Below are 18,788 nucleotides of genomic sequence, written 5' to 3' on the forward strand. Positions count from 1 at the left end.
ACCAAAATCACTCTGTCCCTCTAAAATCTTTCAGAAAATTGCAAAAGTGTATTGAATTGTATCGTTTGCTGAATATCGCAATATATATCATATCGTGAGCAGAATGTCGTGTATCGTATCGTGAGATTATTGTATCACTACAGCCCTACGGCTAACTGTGGCTAAACCGTAACAAAAAAAATAAATAAATACAGTTTGTGACTAAACGTGTTCGTGAGATTTCTAATAGTTAATAAATCAACTCCCAATAGTAGGTAAGTTGTAAACTGATACCTGAAAAGCAAAGGCAAGCATTTTTGAGCCATGGATGTGTTCTTTTCTCTGCTCAGGCTTTTTACTATTGCTCACTTACTCTAGTCTCCCCCTGCTGTTTGCATTTGGTTACTACATCTACTAAATCAAATAAGAACCCAAACTACCAATCAAAGACATTGCAAGTTGTAAACTGTACCATTCCAATCTGTAGAGCATACAATATGAAGACATGACCATACAAATTTATGGTGGAGGTCAAAAGAAAATGGGCAGGAGAGTATGAGAAATTAGAAAGCTGTGAGTAACTCAAATAATTACTCAGTACAACCAAGGTATCTGAAATGCCACCTCTGAATCCATGACACGTTGAAACTCAAAGCACACAGGCAAAAGTAGCTATTATTTTCTTGGCAAAGTTTTAGCTATGTAGTACAATTTGAGCATCATTTAAATGCACCACCTACTGGTGTCTACTTCCAGTTGAATAATGCACAAAATCACAAACCTCAGATTATCTCAAGCTGTTTTTTTTCCTCCAACATCACAGTTACCATATATCAATCAAATAGAGTACCAATAATAAAAAGGTCCAAAACCGTTAAAATTCAGCACAAAAGCAGAAATTAAAACAGCCTAGACAAAATATTAAGTAGTTAATTAGAATGCATTAGAAACACTTGACCCCCTTTACAAATAGAGATACTTAGTCCTTCTTAGTGATCTATATACTTAAACAATTTATTCATATTTATACTGGTGTAACTTTCCTTTGCTACTTTCCTTTGGAGCACACAACACACCATTTTCCATGCACCAATCATGACATTTGTAGTTAAACTATCAAAAGGGTCTTTGGCAATAGATGTCCATGACAAGCTTGAGTTGCCTTACCTGTTTTTTGTGATCCTGCCTCTTTTGGTGGGTTATTGCAGCATGTAGGGATTGCTGTTTCAGTGACAAACCTTTCAGATAGCATGTTGTGTCCAAATCCCTGGAGACTCTTGCAGTAAAAGGTGAAATTACTTTTTAATCAGCTTTACTTTTTTCTGAGTTAGAGGGAGGTTTGATATCCATTGTCCTCTGGTTGACCTGAGGTACAATCTGCTGTTTTACTTTTGCCTGTATATTCAAATTCAGTCTTTTGATAACCGAGTTATAACATTTGTTGATTAATTGTGGTTGTTTTCTGTGTATTAAAATAAAATTACCTAGAGTTTATTCCCCTCTCCTCGTATTTAGCAAATACAAATAATCTGGGTGACTCCAGCTCAACTAAAGGAATTAAATCTGATTTCATCTCAGGCAGCGATCAAAGATGGCTGCATATCTTTTTATGCATGTATGTGGATACTTCATTTATATGAAGAATGGTCTCTTTTTAATCGGATGGTGAACTGATCCAGCGTTGACTTTAAACACTTCACTGTAAAATATCTTAAGTCTGTTTGAGCCTCTGCTGAACCGTAAAAACCGGTTGGACTGAAGCATGGTTTAGCCTGCAGAAACCATATTAGTTCATTATTACTTAGTTTAAAAACCATTGGCAGCCATGTCTGATTCACTGGGTAAAACTTAGCCTAAGGAGAAGTTGCACCATTATTTTTTTATCTCCTTATGTGATTTGTATCTGAACAGCTTCCTCCTGGAGCTTTTTCAGTTGTAGCAATGGAGTGAGGAGTAGTAGCGGTTTCTATGGGAGTGATATAAAACCTTAATATAGAAAGTGTTCATGTTTTGTAGTTCCCTAACTCCATCCCCCTGGTGTCTCATTCAAAGTTTGTTCCAGTAAGCAGTAATGGGCCATGCAGGCTGTAATGTGTGTGACGCAGAGAGCCAAACGGCTCACATATGTGAATCGTATGGAGCTAATTTGCATCTCAGTGGGGTTAAATCCAACAGCACTGGGAATAAAACATGGCAGGAGGGTTGGCAAGGCGGATATCCGTTCGGAGGAAACACAATGTTACACCACTGTAAGTTAAAAGCCCGGTTTTATTTGCATTGCTTACATTCCCCACTGTGCTACAGCCATTAGCATATTCATTTTGGTTTCACTGCAGAAGGAAAGCAAGCAGCATAAAGTACCAACATGTGTCTCTGGTTGGCAGCGGTTGTCACTGGAGGGTTTTCTGAACCAGTTTATTGCTTTTTACAATCCTTCAATCTTTTATTTATTCACATTGTCTAAACTAAATATGCTTATTATAGTGATAATTCAATGTGGGAGATTTTGAAGGACTGTAAATTAAAATTTGATGTTTAAATTAAATTCACATGATTTATTCCCAGATGACTAAATGTCTGAGAACAGAGAGAGGCGTACATTAAAAGCATCTAATTGCACAGACAAATGTAAAATCTGTGTTTGTAGAGAATGAAGGTCTCAACAGGGCGATACCAGTGGGTTTAATAGAGCAACAGAACTGATATTCTTCTTGCTGTAGATGTTAGGTATTAATGAAAACTTTTATTGGGAATGCTTAGTTTCTTCACTAATTTTAATGAGGAAAAAAACCAGCTAAACTTAATACAATCACTTATACGAATGAGTTATATTGTTTTTATCCCCTCCTTGATTATCCTCAACATCTCACAGTTCTACTAGTCTAAAAGTTATTGATCATTTCTCAAAACTATATAGAAATTAAAATTATTTTGTAGTGAAAACTTGTTTCCTTTTAGCCATTTCTTGGCTTATAAGATGGTGATGGTGCGGTCTGTTCTTTTTAGTTTCTTCTGCTTGTTTCTCATCGGTTAATGTTTATCAATGAGTTTTGCTTATCGTTAGTGCATCACCTTCATTTTCATATTTACTAATGCAGAAGAGGAATTTTTCTTCTGTCAAAGCAACTTATCTGCTATTCTTTTTGTTAAATCATCATTTTTATTTCGTTTCTATATTAAAAACAGCGCAAAAATGTTATTAATGCACATAGAACATATAAAAACTACATGGGATAGAGATTTAATTACTTTTTCTTGGAAAAAATTTATAAGTTTAACGGCATATGAACAAATCAAGGTGATTCGGTTCTCTTCAAAGAGCCATAAGTCAATATTTGACTTCTTCTCTGTTTAGGTTTAATGAAATTAAATCACACACAAGTTTACTCTGGTTAACAATTAGGTGGTTGTGCTGGATTTTATTTGGGGGGATCACAGTGAAGCAGTTTTATCACATAAAATCCTGATAAGATATACTGAGATCTGCAGTTGTTACATGACAGAATAGAGCAAAATTAAAGGATTTGAATCCTTTCTTGAAATATTGCACGTCATAAATTGACTTCTCAAGATTTTTGTAGAGAAAAACAAAACAAGTAAATAATTCAGGACGACTTTATTTCTGATGGGAAATCTGTAGACCTACATATTTGTTTGCATCTTAAGTTGTAATTGACATCTAATCATTCGGGACGGATTTCAGCAAAAGATCTGAATAATCTGCTTAAAACTGTCCATCTGCATCTAACCAAGCCAGGACACGTTAATGCCCAGTCTGGAGAGGAAGTCCATTTTTTCATGTGGTTCTTCCTACATATCCTCATGTCTTCTTGTCTTTTTCCTCAGTGCCTACACAGAAGCCTACAACGTCTGTTCGGTGGCTGCCGGTGCTACGAGTGACGGTCGGGGAGAGACGGTGGGGGACGAAGACCAAGGACGCACCTCCGAGGAGGAAGACGTGGGGACAGACGTCAACTATGACCGACAGGTTGGCTCCCACCAGCATTGAGTCTGGGAAAACCAAATTATTTTGACTATAACCTCCCAATTACTACCTAAGGATGTTCTTATTTAAAATTTTATTTATTTATCTAATTATTTTGAGTAGCCCGGTGTCTCATATTGGAAAGGAAATTAGAAGAACACAACAGCAAAAAGTGGATTGATTGTGCTTCACCTCCTTTTATTGCACAAAGGGTCTCATAAATCAAGATTTAGAGGCAGATTAATGGAGGATAATGGGCTTCTTGAAGATTGTCCCAGTTATTAGGAATTTAAGCACCGCTTTGAGATGCTGTGAAGAGGGGAGACAGTTACTGTACATTTGTTGAACCTCAGCCAAAATGAGTGAATAACTTGTAATGCTGGGCCAATTAAAACTTAATTATATGACTATTTACAGCCCGATGGTCGATCCAGAGCCTTTTACATCGTTAAAGAGCTGGTGGATACAGAGCGATTGTAAGTGTAAATATCTAGTTTCATTTCATGTTTGTCTGTCTGTTAAAAATAATCAAGCTCCCATATGAATCCTGACTAAATAATGTTTTTATTTTGGTGTTTAGACATGTGAAGGCCCTCAGGTTGCTTCAGAAAGTGAGTGAAGTGGCTTTATTGTTTTTATAAAACTCGTCCAATATACACTGTGCACCGTGCAGAAGAAAAGTACTTGCACCATGCCAGATTTTTTCAATTATTAAACGAAGCCCTCCACTTCTGCCACTGCGATAGGACTTTCGGAAAGCTGTGGGGTCTGCAGTCGGGGATGACGGGCAGCCTGCGATGGACGATGAGAGACTCAGAGAGATTCTCAATGAGCTGCCCGACGTCTACGTGCTGCACAGCAAAATCCTCACCGAGCTGGAGAGTCGAATCGGACACTGGTGAGTCGTCAGGCATCCAACGACACTTTCATACAAAAAACCCCCCAAAAAACTGGCTGACATATAAGCAAAACGAGATGCGCCGATCAAAATTATGGGGCCAATTTCCGATTTCCAGTTTTTGTAAAGTCTTGATTTGCCAGGAGGTATTTTAGTCTAAATTTGAACAGCATTCAAAGTATTTTCTTAACTTTCCTGCTGCGTGTGTTCATTTTTATATGTTTTTGTAGGAGTGAACTATTATTTGAACCAAACATAACATTTTAAATGATATTAGCAATTATTACAATTACTGAAACCTCAGTTTTGAATATTGTAGATAACATAGAGCCTTACAGGAACTGAGATCTTAAAAAAGCTGCTGACATTTTCAGCTCTGCGTTTCAAAGCTTAAAGCTCAAATAGATAAAACTAGACATATTTATTGTACTGCAGTTAGCCTTCCAGTTATCTATAAAGCCTTGCTCTCTCTCATAGCTTCATACGTCACAGAAAACCTATTTTGATTAACTTCATACACCTCTGAGCTTAAAAACAAAAACTAACCCAGACTCCTCTTTGTTCAGTAAAAGCTTTCAAATTGTTGTTATTCATTAGCACTTAGGTGTGCTACATTTACTGATTTTTTTTTTTTTCAGTTTACAACCGGCCCGTAAATTCTTGTTGCTTTTCAATAACCAAATGCATCACACTATCAGTGAGAAAATATCCTCTTCCATGATCTCACCTCAGCAGACTCTTGGACGCTGCTGCTTCCTCTGTTTCGTTCTACCTTTGGTTTCTTTCCATTCAGGGAGGACAGCCAAAGGATTGCTGACATTTTCCTGTCCAGGAAAGCAGAGTTTTTGGTCTTCACCACTTACATCGGCCACTATGATCGAAGCATTAGTTTACTGGAGGACGGCTGCAGAACTTCACCTGCGTTTGCAGCCGTAGTTCAGAAATATGAGGTAAGACCTGCTGTTTCTCTCATTCAAAATGTACAATCTTTGCTTGTAATTTTGCATTTCAAATGTTTGGGGTTCATAAAATCTGAACTTAGTCTTTTTCATACAGTATTACCTTCTGGTGTAGCACAAAAAGCACAACCAGGAATGTATTTTCTCATTACAGGGTCACGTAATTTTCTTTGCTTAATCTCTGTTTAGTTTATGAAACAGAGCTTGAGATATTTAAAAACTGCAGCATCTGTTCACTACTTAAAGCAATAAAGTATTCTTGATGTAACTTCAGCCTCTGTTGCAGATCAATGCTGAGGTTGTTAATCCCCCTGAGGGGCTAATAATACAAACTATCCCTGTCCTTTGCAATAACGTAGCTGGATTGTGGATGGATGTCCAGTGGGCCTGAGTGTGTCTCGTTTATGAACACAGGAGTTTTAAAGGTTCTCTCTACGTTTTATCGACCACCGAGGAGAGAGCTGGCGTCAAGTCTTTGCAGAGCTCTGCAGTTTTCTGTCAGATTTAAGCGCCTGGACATTGAAAATGTCCTTTGATTCCCTTGAACGCTTTGTTTATTAATGCCAGCGGCTGTTTTGTTTGCCCTTTAAATGTGAAACTGGTGGTAAAATGTTTCCCCCCTCCACACCTGGGCTGGTCTAAATCTGATTGATTATTTTTCAAGCTGCTGTTTGTGGCTCAAAAACACAAAGCTGCTGAATGCTGAGGCAAATATTACACAAACAAATGTATCCTTACTGCAAAGGCGTGGACTGAACCTTAAATGAAACTGTGTTCTAAGCAATTTCCTTACACTCACTTATATAAATTGTTATACATGTAGTAAATAAACTATGTCTATAATTATATTAAAATGCGTGGCACTCTTAATCCTGTAACCTCTGATGGGTTTGATTTGCAGATACAAATAATTCTACCATATAAAATGGCTATAAATCCTGAAATAATGTGTTTTTTTGTTTTTTTTGTTACATGTAATATACGTTTAACATAATATAATGCCATTAATTTACGTGAATATAAAGATTTCATTTGTTTTTTGTTGTTTTATTCATTATTCTCAGTAAAACATTCAGTTGGCCTGAAAGGCCACTCAGGGAAGTATTAGTAATTACTTCAAAGGCGATGTAAAACAACAATCTAACATTTAAACGTTATAGGTTCTGATTAAATTAAAATTAAATCCTTTGAAGTGTCTCTTTTAAACTGTAGTTTATTGTTTTAGGAGCAGAACCCAGCCGGGGAGAGAGTTTCTCTTCAGCGTCAGCTCCTGCAGGTTATTGTGCGTGTTGCTCAGTATCGTCTGCTCCTCACAGGTGAGTCATTTACAAAAAAAAAAAAAAAATTAAAAAGTAATTGATTCACATTGACACAGATATTATCATAGCAATAACAGATGATGGTTTGGTGAATTTACTCTGAAAGTAATCTTTTCTCCCTCTCCACCCAGATTATCTGAATAACCTTTCCCCCGATTCCAAGGAATACGAAGACACCCAAGGTACAGTAAACACGCGGCGAGACCACAAACAAAAACTACCTAGCTGCCGCTCCGTTCACGCCCTCTCACACTGCCAAGGGAGCTTTACATGACTCCGTGTGTGGCTTTGTGTTCACTGCAAACCCATTTGTGCTCATTTGGCATGGAGGAACGGCCAAGAGAGAGCCAATTAAGATTTCTTTGTTTGGAGTGGAGACCCACTAGACAGCCACTGCAGCTCCTTTCTGCCTGCAGACCAATGTGTGTGTGATACACCAGGAGGCAAGCCGCTGCAACACTATCTGATGCTGCAGAACCGATAAGGGAGACGTCTCAGTCCAAACATGCAGACTCCTCACTTACTGCACCGTTCACATGCAGACAAAGAGTTTCAAAGCTTCCTATAGCAGCTATGAGAATTTGTTGAGACTGATCATCCTCCCTTTTATTTATCTTTTACAGCCGCAGTAGCGATCATGTCTGACATTGCAGATCAAGTCAATGACAGCTTAAAACACGGGGTGAGTACCAAATAAACCTCTGAGAGACAGCAATAAGGATTTGCTGTAGTGAAATTAAGTGCTTTACCTCATTCCTTAATAAAGAAGTGACACTTAGTAGCACAGATTTAGCTGAGCCTTCATGTTAAATAATAATAAAAAGCAAATAAACAGCAGAAGAAAGACGTGGAAACATTTTGAAATGAATAAGATAAACCAGAAGAATCAGAATCGAGTCCATGTTTTGTGTCCTACACCGAGGTTCTTCTGTGTCCTGCTTCATGTTGTGGTCAAAATGCTCAGTCATGTGAAAGCAGCAGAATAATGTTGTTGATATTTGAGAGAAACAATAAGTGATTAAATGCTATTGATATAATACAAATGACACAAAAGTTAAACACCTAAGTTTGGATGATTCACTCATAAGCCAGTCAGTGTCATTTTTATGAGAAACATAAAAATGATTATGGAAACGTTTTTCCATAATCATGCAGGATTTCTACTGAGTCTAATAGTATATTATTTAATTGATGCATTTACCAGAGGCAAATTAATATGGAAAAAAATAAAACATATGGAAAAATATGTTTTTCCAGACAGTAAAAACTTATTTGTGTTCCCTAAATATTAATTTCTTCTCATGTCCATCAGCTCCATACTTAGAGTCTGACTGTGACCATAAAAAGACACTAGAGTCTAGAAAAATGTGCATTTCCTGCGTATAATGTATCAAACTTAAGCGTTTGTTACTGTGTAAAAGCAAAAGAAAGAAAACTGAGTATATTCCCTTAACCTCATCTGTAATTTATGCTTCACTGTTTGAAACAAAACACAAATTTGTGAAACAACCTAACATGAAATCCTGCATCTAAAATTGCATCTGGATTAAAGTTTTTCCTGTGATTCACAGCCTTATAGTTCCTAAGGTGACATTTCTCACCCCCTACTCATACGTTCCAAGTAAAAACACTTCTATTCGATTCAAAGTCAACAAAACGTGTCCTGTCTTGTGATTCAGGTGGCGACAACCGTAACTCCTGACTCTTTCATCTCTCGTATTTTGACTTGTCATCTCTCCCGCTCTCTGCTGTTTTGTCTGTTTTTCAGGAGAACCTGTTGCATCTGATCAACATAGCGTACAGCGTTCACAGCCCACAGGACCTAATTCATCCTGGCAGGGTATGACTCTGATAAGAGCATTGTTTTCTGTCTGAGTCTTTCTTTTTCAGCCAACCCACCCTGTCTGCCCTCCACCACCCCTTGTTGTTGGCCTTTTACACAATCAGCAAGCTGGGAATACCCTGCCAGCCCGGCCTAAAATAACACGGCCGGACGGCTGCAGATGCACTGCGTTTGTCAGGATCAGAGGAGCTGCCAGGGGTGCCTGGTTTGATTTAACCATGTTTTTTTTTTTTTTCTTTTCTGAACTGTCAGGTTTTTGTGAAGGAGGGAACCCTGATGAAGGTCAGCAGGAAGAGTCGACAGCCCCGACATTTGTTTTTGGTAAAGGCTACTTCCTGCTTGCAGTTACGGTGCAACACACAGTTTATATCTCTGTTTTCGTGGACATACTAAAACCTGTACAGTTTGCAGAACTGTTGTTTTTACTTAAAACGTAAGTTTAAGACACAGAGTGGGGAGTTTTCAGCCTGATCTATTTTCACGTCCAGACTGAGCTATTAGGAGCAGGAGTTTCCTGCCAGGATGTTTCTGGATGTTGAGTTCCTGAATCGGTGCGTTGCTGCCGGCAGAAGGAAGGCTGCGTGGATCTTTTAGCTCCCTAAGACCTTTGACTTGTTTCTCGCAGTATAAGTATTTTATCCATTTTATTGAGATAATCGTAAAGTAAGAAAAATGATAGAAAGTGCTCAAGAACTCATTTAATTATTTTTTGGCAATAAGTTGTAAGACTCTCACCTTATATAACTACATAAAGTCAGAAGCCCACAAATATTACGCCCACAATAAAGCTTATACTCTTTTAAAAACATTTCTAGGTTGGCTAGAAATATACAGGATCAAAAATATGTAAAAAAAAATACAGATACAGTACTTAATGCATATTTTAGCAGTTTTTTTTATATTCTTTTTCATAGAATAATTTCTGCATTGAATTTTCACAACAAAATAACAACAGTAACAGTGATCACAAACATCAATGTCCAACCGAAGAAACTGTATTTATCATATTTTGCAAATGATTCATGGTTTTCTTTATTTTGAAACCTAAAAATAGAAATAAAATGGCGATTCTTTAAAAATGACCACAAATTTCCTATAGCAGATGTTCATCAAAACAACCAAAGTTGTATTTTTTTCTCAAAAGGTTGTGTAACATTTGCGGCTCTAAATGAAATCTTTCTGCTAGATTGAGGGTGAAAAAGGCTTTTATTTTGAAAGGTTGCAGACTCCTTGTGTGTCACATAAGATCTCAGTAAACAGGAGAATAAAAAAAGTCAAGAGCTTCTCTAAAGTTGTTAATTATCCAGTAATCAAGGTGTCTTGCTGTGACATTTAAAGTTTGTATTATTGTCCCAGATCCTAAAGATGCCCAGAAGTGTCTCATCTAACAATTACTGCAAAATTAACCAGCAGGAGAAGGTCGTTTGTGTAAAATTAGGTTTCTAGACTCTGGGGCAAAAAAATCAAGAGATGTTGTGGTAGTGTCATAAAGGCTGCAGTGACGTAACTTTAAACAGATCTGAGGTAAGATGTTTGATTTGATGTCTCTCAAAAAGGTTTTGCTGTGTTTACACCGGATTTTCTCTATGATTGTCCTACTTCTTTCCTTTACTGGAAAATTACAAAATTACTTTTATGAGATTTAAAATAGAGATTAAATGCATGTTCTAATTGGATCAGATTATTGTTGTGATTATTCGATGATGGCAATATTCAAAACTCAAACACTGTTTTCATGTGGAAAATCTCCCAGTAGAGGAGTTTTTTTTTTTTTTTTATTAGTCTGCAGTGACACCTATTGGAGAGTTGCAGAAAATGCACAAGTAACTAAACCTGGCTTGGTGACTGTTTCCACATTTTATTTTTGTTTTACTCATTCATCTTGTTTCGTCTGCAGGGTTTACAGTGAGTGCTCTGTCTTTTTTCAGATGAACGACGTGCTGCTCTACACCTTCCCCCAGCAGGACGGGAAATACAGACTGAAGAACACGCTGCCACTCAGTGGGTTGAAGGTCAGCTTCTCGTCTTGTGTTGCTCTAACCACACATTTACTTTCAAGGTCTTCTCCTGCTATATATTTCATTCTTTGCATGTTTCCCCCTCCGCCTCTCTCATTCTAATATTCGATTAATGATGTTTTTGACAAAAATTAACAGGTCAGTAAACCCAACGTCCCAAATGTCCAAAATGCCTTGAAAATCGAGGGGTCAGAGATCTCCATTGTTCTGTCTGCCAGGTGGGTCTCTCTAAAATAACATAACAAATATAAAATTTAATAAATGAAATCATTCAGATCAGACGAGTAGTGTGTGTGTGTGTGTGTGTGTGTGTGTGTGTGTGCGCGCGCGCGTGTGTGTGTGCGTGTATCTTTTGCAGCTCTTTTCTTGAAAGAGAGGACTGGTATTATACTCTCAACCGCACTGTGACTGAACAAGCAAGAGGCTCTGCAGCCACCTCTGGAGAGGTGAGAAAATTAATTAAATTAAACCAATAATTAGATGCACAAGTCTTTTTTTTTTGGTGTATATTTGAATGTAACTGTAGATGGTGGCTTAAAAATATGCATTTCTAACCAAAAAGTGGTTAAATATCCAAGGAGAATTACAACAAAAACTCGTTCCACCAACAAAGGGACATCCATTAAAACTTTTAATTAATATCAGTCCTTATATCACTGATTTAAATTTCTTTCTGGATTTAAATTTTTTTTTTGCAAAAGCATTTCTTCCTCACCATGAAAACTTTACCTGATTTATCACTAATATTGTACATAACAATATGCAAGCAGCGTCTCCCATGTCAAAGGAAAAAGTGGTCAAATATTCAACTAGAAATATGACATGGCTATAGAAACTATAGTGTTCAAAGTGTAATTAATAAAGTGACATTCATTCACACATTTCGTTGAATACTGTGTCTATATCTATAATTTCTGCGTTACGGTGTTTTAGAAACGTTTTATTAAAGGAATTGTTCAATTAAGACATTTAAAGCCAAGATTAGTGTATGTGAACGTCTTGCTGGAGCTGCATCACAGTGACGTTCAGTGAGACGTGTAACTTCCTGCCGTCTGTTTAGATGAAGCGCTGATGGGTTTTGCATGTCTTGCAGACCAGAGATCGTCTTTGGCTTTCTCTGGGAGAAAAAGCTCCCACTCTCGTTCCTGTCTCACAAGTGATGATGTGCATGAACTGCACTGCAGATTTCAGCCTCACTGTTCGCAGACACCACTGCCACAGCTGTGGAAGAGTAAGTCATTTACTCTGAGATACTCTAGAATGCTGAGCTCTGACTTGACCTACATTAGTAGATCAGGAGAGAAACTGATACAGATGTTTGAAGACGACAGTCGGCTAGACACATTAAGACTTGACTGTGTGGAATGCTGCTGGTGTTTTTAGAGATCGTTTAATGTTTGTTCTTCATTGTTACAACAGATTGTTTGTCGAAGCTGCTCCAGGAACAGATATCCACTGAAATACATGAAAGACCGCATGGCCAAAGTGTGTGACCACTGTTACAACGAGCTAAAAAAGAGAGGTAATTAAAAAAATATCTGCTTTTTAATTGTGTTAAGGCTTAGGTCTCATTACAGATACATATGTGAAGATACTATATCTGGAACTTAACCCAGATATCAATACACAACTCAGTGGCCCTCTAGGAAAAATGTGCTTGTAGAAAACTCTCCCTACTGAATGTGAGCTCATCAGGCCAAGATTTATAATGTGATTTAGTGAGAAGAAGGAAGTCAGCAGAAGTACTGTGTGGTGAAGCAGTTGGAGACCTATTAAACAGGCACCTTACCTAGAGATTTTAAAGTGTAATCCCAGTTATTTTGTAATTTACCAAAGTGAGAAATGATTGCTGGTGACATAAACTATTATTATAAAACTAATTCTGGCAAGTTGAAGTTACAGTTTCTGTTGATTTTCTGATCACTGTTGTTATACAGCCATTTACCAGCCCTATGGTTGGACTTCTGACTGAAACCAGCAGAAATCTCGCTGTTCTACACCTCATCAGCCCACGACTTATTCATTAGGACATTACTGCACATAGCTGTTGTTCTGAGGACACCATCTATCACGCCACTCAGACTGTAGCCTTTTTTTCCCCCTAAAAAGTCACTTCAAGCAAATACTACACACATGTGGTGCTTGAAAGGGAAAAATATACAATCTGTCATTTATTTGGCTCAGACAGAAAAATGAGTTGCCGCTTCGTCTGATTATCATGAGAGGAACATCTTCAGACTCAACCTATTCAATTTCCCAGGATCAAAAAGTGATTTCATTGTAGAGACTTTTCTGGTTGGTTAAAAAATGACAAGAAAAGTTTATTTAGTTTCAGTGTATTTTTTTTTTTACATTAAGATCTTTGTGTCTGTTTCTAATATTTACCTTCGTTTTCTTTATGTCTGAGGGTTAGATGTGGTTCCAGTTGTCTGTTTTGTTTGCCCAGTTCTTGTGTTCAGTTGCTGTTTGTGTCTGTAAGTTCCTGAGTTTTTATAATTAAATATTCTTCATCATCCACCGTCCACTTGCTGCATCTGGAAACTGTTTTCCCACAAAATCCAAATGGACTTTTTGATGACTTAATCTGTTGGAATGTTTATTCCTAATCTGTGGTCATAAAAACAAACATGTGTGCTCTTGTGGTTATCAAGCTGAGGAAATGTAAGATTCCTGTAAGCGTCTTGCTCCTTGGGAACAAATCATTCGCATATCTTGCTTCCTCTTTTGGGTAAAAGGAAACTGTTTGTCTTTGCAGGAGGAGAAGTGTCCGAGCTCTCAGCCAAATGTAGCCCTCGGTTGACCCGCTCCAGTCGTCCCCTCTCCACCGTATTCCAAAATATTCATCCCCCCAACATATGGAGACATCGAAAAGGCACTGCCTCTTTCACCCCGGTAAAAGGAACAAAATGCCCCGCTCGGAATGCTGCAGCAGTTTTTCCTTGTTGCGATTAGTAAGAAAAGCTGGCGTTGTTGTGCAGGCAACCGTGTCAGAGGAAGGCTCCATCAGCGGGACTCTGCAGCGGAGCAAGACGAGCAAAAGGAACTGGAAGAGACTGTGGTTCCTGCTGAAAGACAAGGTGCTTTACACCTACCGAGCCCGAGAGGTGAGGGGAAACATGCAGTCCCCTTTAACCTGCGCAGCACACAGCGACTCATACGTATTGTGAACATTTAGTGAAATTACAAACACAAATATTAATGTACTTGTAAATATCCTTGTGCAACTGTGAAAATTTGAAGCGAAAGGAAAGTTTGAAGCACCATATGCCATATTTTCTGTCTTTAGTTAATACTTTACAGGTACATCTATAGGTTTTTTGGGATATGTTTGCACATCTGTAGACGGAGGTTTTTGCAGATTTGCTCAGGCTCATTCTTTGAGGTCTGGACTTTAACTGGGCATCTTAACTTGTGAATAATTTTATGCTAGCTGCAGCTGTATTTGTACTTAGACTTAATTATATATACAGGAAATACTGTTGCCACTGGGCACTCCTTTTATGTTGGGAAACCACTTAAAATCCCCTTAAATTAAAGTTTGCAGCTTTTAACTTTGTGAAATTTGAAAAAAAATTCGAGTGGTATGATTTCTTTTTCAAGACACTGCTTTCACACTGAAACACTTGAAACAGCATTATTCAATATTCATCAGATAAATGAAAACAAAATAACTACACATCACAATTGCTTGTTATGCTCATCATTTTTCTTTTGTCATCCTCAGGAGAAGGTAGCGTCAGAAAGTTTACCGCTTCTGGGTTTTACAGTGAAGCTACCTGACAAGCAGGGAGGCGACACAGAGGCCAATGTCTTCCAGCTTTACCACCAAAACACTTTGTATTACACTTTTAAAGCTGAAGATAACTTCACAGCTCAGAGGTGAGACGCTTACAGCTCATGATATGACATTAAAATGTTTTGTCTGTGGAAATGGTGAGTTTTTAGCTGCTGAATGAAATGCCAGATTAGTCTAAAATATTCACATCTGTTGGATTTTTGGCCATGTTACTCTTCAGCCGAAGTTCATTTCATTTATCTGCTGACTTATCTGGGTCCACATAAAGAAAACATTGAGCTCCAACAGAAAAGAGGAAGACAGCCGTTGTCAAATATTTTTCAAATCTTTGTAATCTGTAATCTCTGCTCTTTAGTTGAGTTACTGTTCTTAATAACAAACATCTTAAAAATGATGGTGTCGTAAAGTTTTTATCTTGAGTCGTTAGTTCTCATAAAATGCTGATTTAAGACTGAAACAGAGGGTAGAGTTGTCTGGTTGGTTGGTGCAGATCAACTCCAGCAGATCAGGACAATCTGTGTCTTTTAGCAATCAAAAAAATCAAAGACAACAACAATCACATGTAGAGTTCCTCAAGGCTTCGTCCTCGGGCCACTACTATTGAATATCTATGTGCTGTTCCTGCTCAGATTATTATAACACACTAACTCTCTTGACTACAGTTTATCATTAACTATCGTATAAAGTTTATAACTAAGTCATCTTGCAACATCACCAGCACATAATAAAACAGAGTAGTAGCATCTACATGCTGCTCCACAATCCTGACCAATGCCAGTCTTTAGGTCACCTCATCGGCTCCCTGTTTGTAAAAAGTCATATTTTAAATTCTGTTAATAATGTTGGACCAAAATACATTCATGAGTTGCTTGTTAGATATGAACCATGTGGACTTTTCAGTGTTTTCAAGACCAGCATTTAGTTTCTATGTTCCTCGGCTCTGGAACAAATTTTGTTACCTGCAGGTTTCCCATTAAAACTAAATATTCTCATCTTACTTTAGCTACTTACTTTAGTTTCTTATGCATAAGTGCATACGTGTACTGTTATTATTATTGTTTAGAGTTTTTAATGTAGTAAATACTGCTATAAAATACTCCCTTTATCTAGTTGTAATTCATATTGTCCTCTGCTTGTATGCAATCTTTCACCTTCACAGGTGGGTTAATGCAATGGAGGAAGCCACAAATTTATAGACTCAACCCTTCTGCTGCCTTCACCCCCTGACAAACCTCCATCTCCAAAAAGTGACAGGACGTAAAACCAAACTGGAAATACTGGAGAAAGGCACTTTTCTGTGTGTCTGCACGTCGCAGCCCGACCAGCTAAGCTGAGGAGACGAATTCTTTAAAAAGAGGACACAATCTACCTACTTTGTCCTTCTGCAGCGTTCTTCCCTCCCCGCTGTCGCAGCAGGTGTGACGCCAAGGGCTGCAGGAGATGTTGGCCCAGATACCTGCCAGCGTGGAGCGCCGCCTGTCAGCTGTTACTCACCGCCCCATTTCCCAGAATCCACCAGAGTTATTATCACATCTTACACAAGATACACAATACAGTCAATTCACGGCGTGTTTGGACATGGTTAATTTATTAATCTGTTTGAAAACACTGAACAAAGAAGTGAAAAGACGGATTTTGCTCTTGTTTACATGAAAAAACACGCTGAAGCCTCAGTCACGAATCTCAAATGGCCTCATATTTACTTTGACGTAGTTATGCCTTAATTTCAACATGTGCTTTTTGTACTTTATTTAAAGCATAAAAATACTAATTGGTGGGAGGAACAGATTGATTAGACGAGAGAAAAAATATTCAAAAGACTGTGATTTATCTGTGTACCATAGTGTTGGAGAGAGTCCTTCCTGTAAATCAATTTTCTTTTCTCAGTTGGCACTGATATTAAAGGCATAATTCAGACTTTTTTTAGGCAATTCACCTTAAAAAAGTTGGAAATAGTTGATAACTGTCTGCAGTAAATACAACTATTTGCATCTTGATTTAGTAAAAACCCAGATAATCTGGTCCCAGAGGCCAGAAAAAAAGAAAGAAGAAAAGCTAAAACCAGAGCAAACTTCTGCTGTCTCAAAATAAATCCAGTCACTTTTTCCTAAACCTTGAAATTGCTGACTCATTTACTTACAGAGAAACTGGATGTGGTGCCCCACTAATATCTTTCCTGTGTGAAACACGCACTGAAAACTAGTCATAGAAAGTGTTTCCACTTCTATTAAAGCAAAAATATTAAAGCAAAAGTAACAGCATTATTTTATTAATTATTATTATTATTATTTTATTATTTTATTAATTATTTAAGCCGCTTTGCTTTCCTACTTGCAGCAGTTAAGTCCAAAATGATCGATCCCACTGATGGTAAACTTTAAATTTTACTAACATGTTTTTCCTTAATGCTAGTAAAGTCAGCGTTTTAGAGTCCAAGCTTTAATTCAACAGAGAAACTGTTGAGGGAGCTAAAGATTAGGGTGATGACAGAGAGGTGTTCCAACCTCATTGCTAAAAATAAATAGGCCTAATGACTGTGAAAACACTTGTCAGCAAAATATTAACTATTTGGATGTCGTAGTATTAGAAATGGCTGCTCAGAAGCATAGAATTTTTTTTGCAATTCATTTTTTATTACAACGCAAATAAAAACCAATAAATTTGTTATTTCAAAACTAAAACTCCTTTTACATGTTTTTTTTTATTCTTTGAGAGATGACTTCCTCTTATTCTACCAGAAGAAAACTTATTAGTTAAGTAAAAAATAATCTTAATTCTCAATCTGCCAGGATTCTGAATAAGTTTTTACCTTAACTGTAATTAATCTATTTGGAAACACTATGCACGTTTTGTGAGTTATTATATTTCACACAGGAACATTATTGGTTGCACACAGCCTTCAGTCTCCATTTTCTACTTAAATATTCATTGCTAAAAAAAAAACCTTGATAAACACTCAATGCAAATAAATCGCAAGATAAAGGTTAGAAAACAGCATTTGCATGAACTGCTGTGATATCTTTGTTTGGTGTCATCTCCAGGTTCAGCCTGTGGGACTAACTAATTTGGATTTAAACTAAATAAAGATGCTTTTGAGGTCAGCTACTGCAGGTGAGTTATTAAATCCGTGCTACATCAACAATTCTGAACTATGCCTTTAAAAAAATATGAACAAACAAAAGGGATTACAGCACAGGGACCAAAATCTTTGTCTACCTACTGAAAAAGTATGTAATTTTTAAAATATCTTATAGCAAGTGCAATGTAAATTCGTTTGTGTGTAAAGAGTCGCCATCTGTCTGTACACAGAAGCTCTGGCTTCGATTGAAACGTGAAACTCAGATTGACTGCACTGAGCTGCATAATCAGTGTCTTGGATTTTGTACTGTACCTAATGATTTATAACATTAATTTGCATTTTTAGGCAAAGTAAAAAAAAAAAGACAAATGATGGAAAACTGCCTTCGTTCTTTTGCGTTCTCCTGGTGTCCTCTAGGTGGCAGGTGAGATTGAAGTGAAGCCGAGCGCTGCCTACTTCCTGTCTCAGTGTCCTTGTTAAGTGAACATGTAGCCCTCACACACCAGAACTCCTGCTGCACTCGCAGGACTCCAGCTACCACGGCTCTGCCACGAGGCGTCAAGCTGGCAGATGTCTCCGAGCTGCGGGAGGAGACGCAGGAGAGGTTGAGGGATACGCAGACCCGTGCGCCGCACGGCCAATGAAAGGCCAGGCCTGCTCTGCTTCTCATCTCCCCCCTGAGGCTGCCTGACCCAGAATAATATCAGGCACAAAGTTTGCTTTCTGGGGCTGCTGAAAAGTTGCAGACACCTCGTCCTACATAAAGGACAGACCATTTATCACTCTGCTCTGCCTTTCCAGCCCCACTTCTGCTTTCTTCTCTTTGTTTCTTATGTTGTGTAATTTTTTTTTTTTGGCCTCTGCTGCTAATAATCCAAATGACTGGAGCTTTACATTTTATTTTACATTACA

The 18,788-nt window shown here is 37.8% G+C and overlaps 1 protein-coding gene across 2 annotated transcripts in view; it reads left to right on the plus strand.

The window, feature by feature from the left end:
- LOC103143213 (FYVE, RhoGEF and PH domain-containing protein 5) overlaps nt 1-18,248 on the plus strand; it is a 25,099-nt gene extending 6,851 nt beyond the window's left edge. Inside the window, exons 3-21 of one of the 2 annotated variants that reach the window (XM_007559660.2) lie at nt 3,826-3,967; nt 4,382-4,440; nt 4,545-4,575; nt 4,711-4,862; nt 5,656-5,812; nt 7,047-7,137; nt 7,272-7,322; nt 7,764-7,822; nt 8,909-8,980; nt 9,236-9,304; nt 10,912-10,995; nt 11,140-11,219; nt 11,360-11,447; nt 12,095-12,232; nt 12,421-12,523; nt 13,757-13,893; nt 13,980-14,078; nt 14,726-14,880; nt 15,957-18,248. In XM_007559660.2, coding sequence (XP_007559722.1) covers nt 3,826-3,967; nt 4,382-4,440; nt 4,545-4,575; nt 4,711-4,862; nt 5,656-5,812; nt 7,047-7,137; nt 7,272-7,322; nt 7,764-7,822; nt 8,909-8,980; nt 9,236-9,304; nt 10,912-10,995; nt 11,140-11,219; nt 11,360-11,447; nt 12,095-12,232; nt 12,421-12,523; nt 13,757-13,893; nt 13,980-14,078; nt 14,726-14,880; nt 15,957-15,993 — 1,804 coding nt within the window. In that variant the 3' untranslated portion in view covers nt 15,994-18,248. Of the gene's footprint in view, nt 1-3,825; nt 3,968-4,381; nt 4,441-4,544; nt 4,576-4,710; nt 4,863-5,655; nt 5,813-7,046; nt 7,138-7,271; nt 7,323-7,763; nt 7,823-8,908; nt 8,981-9,235; nt 9,305-10,911; nt 10,996-11,139; nt 11,220-11,359; nt 11,448-12,094; nt 12,233-12,420; nt 12,524-13,756; nt 13,894-13,979; nt 14,106-14,725; nt 14,881-15,956 lie in introns of both variants that reach the window. The other variant, XM_007559659.2, reaches the window with a different exon arrangement.
- The last annotated feature ends 540 nt before the right edge of the window (nt 18,249-18,788 follow it).

Source organism: Poecilia formosa, unplaced genomic scaffold, assembly GCF_000485575.1.
Source record: "Poecilia formosa unplaced genomic scaffold, Poecilia_formosa-5.1.2 Scaffold106, whole genome shotgun sequence".
Classification (NCBI taxonomy): domain Eukaryota; kingdom Metazoa; phylum Chordata; class Actinopteri; order Cyprinodontiformes; family Poeciliidae; genus Poecilia; species Poecilia formosa.